This window comes from Oryctolagus cuniculus, chromosome 21 (assembly GCF_964237555.1).
Source record: "Oryctolagus cuniculus chromosome 21, mOryCun1.1, whole genome shotgun sequence".
Taxonomy (NCBI): domain Eukaryota; kingdom Metazoa; phylum Chordata; class Mammalia; order Lagomorpha; family Leporidae; genus Oryctolagus; species Oryctolagus cuniculus.
Genome location: NC_091452.1, coordinates 25,963,574 through 25,969,556, shown reverse-complemented (window position 1 = coordinate 25,969,556; position 5,983 = coordinate 25,963,574). Strand labels below are relative to the sequence as shown.

General features: G+C 52.4%; 1 protein-coding gene across 2 annotated transcripts; it reads right to left on the bottom strand.

Moving 5' to 3' along the window:
- Positions 1-3,063: 3,063 nt before the first annotated feature.
- On the bottom strand, positions 3,064-5,045 carry LOC103351730 (proteoglycan 4). 2 transcript variants are annotated; one of them, XR_011385162.1, is made up of 3 exons: positions 4,642-5,045; positions 4,112-4,182; positions 3,064-3,929 (listed from the first exon to the last, which is right to left on the bottom strand). XR_011385162.1 is itself a non-coding variant. In XM_051831468.2 (3 exons), exons 1-3 carry the CDS (start codon positions 4,901-4,903, stop codon positions 3,711-3,713), a joined length of 519 nt encoding a protein of 172 aa, XP_051687428.2. In that variant the 5' UTR covers positions 4,904-5,037; the 3' UTR covers positions 3,064-3,710. The 2 variants fall into 2 exon arrangements, 1 of the variants encoding a protein (XP_051687428.2); XM_051831468.2 differs by having other exon boundaries at positions 4,675-5,037.
- Between the last annotated feature and the right edge of the window lie 938 nt (positions 5,046-5,983).

Sequence of the window (5,983 nt, the reverse complement as noted above, 5' to 3'; positions counted from 1 at the left end):
CTGTCCATTGGCTCCTTGTGTGGGAGAGCATAGGGGGGTGTGGTATCCATTGGCTCCTCCTGAGGGAGAGCATAGGGGAGTGTGGTGCCCATGACTTCCTCGCATGTTGGATCATAGGGTGGTGTGGTGTCATGGCCTCATCTGGTCAGGGAGCATAGGAGGATAAGTTGTCTGTATCTCTCTCAGTTCAGGGAACATATGGGGGTGATGTGTTCATTGATAACCCCCCATTGGGGAAGATGGAGGAGAGATATCCATGGCTTCCTCCTGTGGAGTATCGGGGGTACAGTGTCCATATCCTGGATGATGGGATGATGTACTTTGCAGGCTTGCTTCCTCCGCCTCCCATGGCTGGTTGGTCTTTAGGAGCAAGAGTGCTTGGAACAGGACCTGCAGAAGGGAAAAGGCCAGAAGGCTGTGTACTGCTGTGTACCTGGGTGACCTCAGCCTCACCTCCCAAAGTGCTTTTGCTTTCTATTACAAATGTATTTTGTGTGAAAGGTCGAGTTGGGGAGCGAGAAAAAAAGCAAGCTTCCATGTGCTGATTTGACCCTGAAATGGCCACCACAGCTAGCGCAGTCACTTACAGACAGGGCCCTGGATCTTCAACAGAGTCTTTCAAAGGTCCAAGTCCTTGAGCCATGTTCTGCTGCCTTCCCAGGTACAGTGGCAGGCTGCTGGGCTGGAAGTGCAGCAGCTGGGACTCAACCCAGCACTCCTTTGGGATGCTGGTGTTGCAGGCAGTGGCTGAGCCTGCTGCACCACAGCACTGTGCACACACATGCCTGCTGCACTCTGACCACCACCCCAGTGCTTTCAGATTTCCATGATGATCAGGTGACCTGGCTCAGGAGGTGGTGGCATCCTGTTCTTGGCAGTGCTCCCTGTGCTGGAGGACATGCCATGTCTGAGGCCCACAGACAGAGTAAAGCAGTGCCAAAATGCCACTCAGTTTGCTCAGGATCAGAAAGGACTGTCTGACGCAGGGTTTGTAATACCTATGATACTTTGGCCATCTTCCAATTGGTCCATGGCTTGAGGCAGCAGTGTGACCCCAACATGGGCATGGGATCCCTTTTTGTCAGTGGTCACCCCCCATTGCTGCGGTCAGGTGAGGGGGGAAAAATTTACTTCCCAAAGTGTTTCTCAAACAGGGAGAGTCTCTCTACAACAGTAGATGTCCCAAACAGCTTTCAGCCACTGTCCCTCAGAAGTGCTAAGGCCAAAATGCTGCATCTGTGGAACCTCAGGAGTGGCACATCTGCAGATGACATGGGAGGAAGTGGTACTGGAAAAGGCTGCTGATCCCCTCCAGACTCTTGTGTCTCCCCAGTTTCTAGCTGAGGGCAGAGGGTATGTGGATGGAGCACCATGAGCTGTTTGTAGTATGGTCACCCCCTCAATGCTTTTCCAGGGCCTTAGCTCTCAGGGTGCTATTCTGGACACATTTCCCATTTCCTTAGACCTGACTTAATTATGATGAGATTGATGTCTTGAGAAGTCCAGGCCACAGATTGATGGGATGCACCTGCACTGGCATGTGTGTGGGACTTGGTATTTCCTAGAGATTTCCAGGTTATGCAGCATGGTTTGGGGTTTGATTTGTGTGAGAGAGAGCAAGAAGGAAGACGACAGCATTCCAGGCATGTGGGAAGTGGGCCATAGGAAGGAAGATCTGAGTATGGCTGTTTCCATCTCTTTCTGCAGCTCTCCTAACAAATAAAATGAAAATAAGTTTTTAAAAACTTTGTTAGCTCTTCTTTTAGAAAAGATTGCCCCCTCCCTGGAGTTTTCTCCTCTCTAGCATGTGCACATTGTGCCCCCAGCAGTTGACCTATTACAGTCTGTGTTCCCTACCTACATTTGAGCCCCAGCAGAGGCCTGTGCTCAGTTAAGCTGGGATTCTCTGTATCTGACAGTCAAGGCAATTTCTGAAGGTGTGTTTTGCAAGTGACCTCACTTTTCTGTAGGGTACAAGACAAGTTGGTGAATTCAGGTGTTCAGCTTTTGTCTTGTGGCATGGCTGGGAGTGACTGTTGATATGCTTTGTACTTGTGGGTTAAAAGATATAAATCAATTAATCCTTTTTTGGAAAATGGGACTCTAACTTAGCTTGTTTCCCCTGCAAATAGTCTCTTTGCTTCCCCTTTCCTAATCTGAATGGAAGAGCAACAAGGAGGACATCTCCGCATGTTGACAATCAGATCACCCGGGAATCAGTGACATCCTAGAGTTATGGTTGTCCTTGGTTATTGTGGGGCGATGAGTTTTCTTCCTCTGTTCTTCGTGGCCTGTGAGCTTCGATGCCAGATGTGTGCTTTCTGGCTGAGCTGTGAGTGTAGATTTCCCTAAGGGACCAGGTGTGAATGTGTAGAGTGTAGACTGCTGGTGTGTGTGAGGGGAGATCCAGCCAATTGCAGCTCAGAGAGGAGGTGAGAAGTGGTGGCTGCCATAGCCAGGATGACCCTTCCTGTCTCCTCCCTTCCTGGGTTCATTGATCCTGGGCCCCATCCCTTAAGTTCAGCCATAGCTTTTTTTTCCTTCGTTTAGAGATTTATTCATATATTGAAAAGTCTGAGTTACAGAGAGAGAGAAGGAGAGGCAGGGAAAGAGAGTTCTTCCATCCACTGGTTCACTCTCCAGTTGGCTCCTAAGGCTGGAGCTCTACTGATCCAATGCCAGAAGCCAGAGGCTTCTTCCAGGTGTCCCATGTGTGTAGAGGGGCCCAAGGACTTGGGCCATCTTCTACTGTTTTCCCAGGCCATAGCAGAGAGGTGGATCAGAAGTAGAGCTCCCAGGATTTGAACCAGTACCCATATGGGATGCCAGCACTGCAGGCCGCAGCTTCACCCACTATGCCGGCACAGGGGCCGGCCCATCAGCCACAGCTTTTCTGCTCAGGAGGAGTCATTATGGCCTTTGGCTCCTTCTACTCCCTAGCCCCCAACCCTCCAGCCCCTGTTTCTTGCACCACAGGAACATTTTCCCATAGGATCTGACCTCCTGTCAGCACTCACACAAGCCAGCATTTCTCACACTGGATCTACAGAGCATAGACACAAAAAACAGAACGAGTATGGTGTTTAATATTAAATAAGAATCTTGTGTGGTGAGGAGCCAGCTGGAGGCCATGAAAGGAGCTGCCTGGGAGCAGAGTTGTGCCATGTCCTGGAGGGGAGGGAGGAAGGGTCACGCGGGAGGGTCTATATCCATAGGTGCTGGGAAACTGGGTATGAAGATGCAAGGAAAGATGGGAAGGCCAGGCATAAAACTGCCCCTGGGACCAGCAGGAGGAAAACAGAGGGCTGGAGACGTGGTTGACTTTTCCATGGACTATGCTGGAAACTAGGGGGTGAAGGGTCCATGGCCTCCTCTGGAGGGGGAGTATAGGTTGGTGTTGTGTCCATGGGCTCCTCTGGAGGAGGAGCCTATGGGATTGTGGTATCCATTGGTTCCTCCCTTGGTGGAGCGTAGGAGGGTGTGGTGTCCAGGCACTACACTGGAGGAGGAGCCTATGGTGTTGTGGTATCCATTGGTTCCTCCTTTGGTGGAGCTTAGGAGGTTGTGGTGTCCAGGGACTCCTCCCATGGGGGAGCACAGGAGGGTGTGGGTCAATAGGCTCCTCCCATGGTGGAATGTTGGGAGTGTGATATCCCTGGGCTCTTCCCGTGGTGGAACATGGGGAGGTGTGGATCCGCCCAAGATGTTTCTTATGGGGGCGTGGTGTCCATCAGTTCTGGTGGCTCATATGGCGGTGTGGTGTCCATCAGTTCTGGTGGCTCATATGGCGGTGTGGTGTCCATCAGTTCTGGTGGCTCATATGGCGGTGTGGTGTCCATCAGTTCTGGTGGCTCATATGGGGGCGTGGTGTCCATGGGCTCCTCCTCCCGAGGTGGAGTGTATGGAGGAGTAGTGTCCATGGCTTCTTCCTGTAGGGGAGCAGAGAGGGATGAGTTGTTTATAGCTCTCTCCTTTCAGGGAACATATGGGGGTGATGTGTCCCTTGATACCCCCCATTGGGGAGTATAGGGGGAGAGATGTCCATGGCTTCCTCCTGTGGAGGAGTATCAGGGGGTAAAGTGTCCATATCCTGGATAATTGGATGATGTACTTTGCAGGTTTGCTTCCTCCGCCTTCCATTGCCGGTTCGTCTGGTAGGATCAGGCGTGCTCAGTACAGGTCCTAGAAAGGAAAAGGCAGGAAGGATGTGAACTGCTGTGCACCTGGGTGACCTCAGCATCACCTCCCAAAGTGCTTTTGCTTTCTGTTACAAATGTATTATGTGTAAAGGTTGAGTTGGGGAGTGAGAAAACCAAAAGAGAGCTTCCATCTTCTGACTTGACCCTGAAATGGCCACCACAACTGGCAAGGTAGCTGGCCAGACAGGGGCCTGGCACTTCACCAGTGCCTTCCAAAATGGCCACGTACTTGAGCCATGTTCTACTGCCTTCCCAGGTACATTAGCAGGCAGCTGGGTTGGAAGTGCAGCAGCTGGGACTCAACCCAGCACTCCTTTGGGATGCTGGTGTTGCAGGCAGTGGCTGAGCCCACTGCACCACAGCACTGCACACACACGTGCTCCCCGCACTTCTACCACACCTCCCCTACAAGGCTTTCAGATTTCCATGGTGATCAGGTTACCTAGCCTACGGGGTGGTGGCATCCTGGCCTTACCGATGTTCACTCTGTTGGAGCACACGCGTCGTCGAGTCTGAAGCCCGCAGAGAGTGGTCAGCAGTGCCACGATGGCCCTGAGTTTTCTTATCATCAGACTGGGTTGTCTGACTTTTGGTCTGTAAGACCTATGGTATTTTGCCCGTGGACCAACTGGTCCAGGGCCAGAGGCGGGAGTGTGACCCCGACCTGGGCCTGGGGGCCCCTTAGGTCGGTGGTCAGCCCCCATTGCTGGGGCAGGTGAGGGGGGCAAAATTTGCTCCCCAAAGTGTTTGAAAAGAAGCTGGTGAGTCTCTATACTATGAAGACTTCCCAAAGCACTTTTGGCTGCTATCGCTCCGAAGGGCTAAGGCCAAAATGCCACATCTGCAGAACCTTAGTGGTCACAGAATGGGCACGTGTCACAGAACCTGCTGCTAGGGGTGCGCATCATAGAGAGCAGGGCCTGGAGATGGGTGTGTCCAGGACCCAGGCTAGGGGTGGAGTTTGCCAAGATGGCCTTAGGAGTGGCACATTGTGCAGCTGACATGGGAGGAAGTGGCCCCAGCAAAGGCTGCCGATCCCCTCTGGACTCTTGTGTCCCTCCAGGCTCCTACTGAGGGCAGAGGGTGTCTGTATTGAGCATCATGAGCTGTTGGTAGTGCAGTGGCCCCCTCAGTGCTTTTCCAGGGCCTAGAGCCCTCAGGGCACTGGGCAGGACCCATTGCCCGATCCCTGACCCTCAGGTGGGTGAGTGCTAGGAGCGGTCTCTTGGCAAGCAGGTCCTGTAGGCTATGGCCGCATTGGTGTCACCCAGTGTGGGTCCTCCTTCCCTTGTCCTGGAAACACTGAGGAGAGAGCCCTCAGGGCAGAAATGCATGTGCCCCTCAGAGCCTGAGGTGCTGGCAGCATAGTTTTGGGCCAGGTAGGCTGGGAGAGACATGCTGACCATATAACTGAGATTCCATTCCTGCGAGTTCTCTGGGGAAACGCCAAGTTGGATTTCCACAAAGACCTGTTTATCAATCTGTTGCTGCTCCATTCCCAGATCTAGATCCTGAGGTGACCCAACTTCATCCTCTTATTTAAAAAAAATTTTTTTTTAATTTATTTGAATGACAGAATTAGAGAATGATCCTCCATCTGCCAGTTCTCTCCCCATGTTGCCACCACAGTCAGGGCAGGTCAGGAGAAAGCCAGGAGCTTCCTCCATGTCTCTCACATGTACAGGGGCGCAGGGACTTGGGCCATCCTCTGATGCTTTCTCAGGCACATTAGCAGGGAGCTGCAAGTTGCCTCAGGGTGTGGGATCGCACATTGCACCATGATG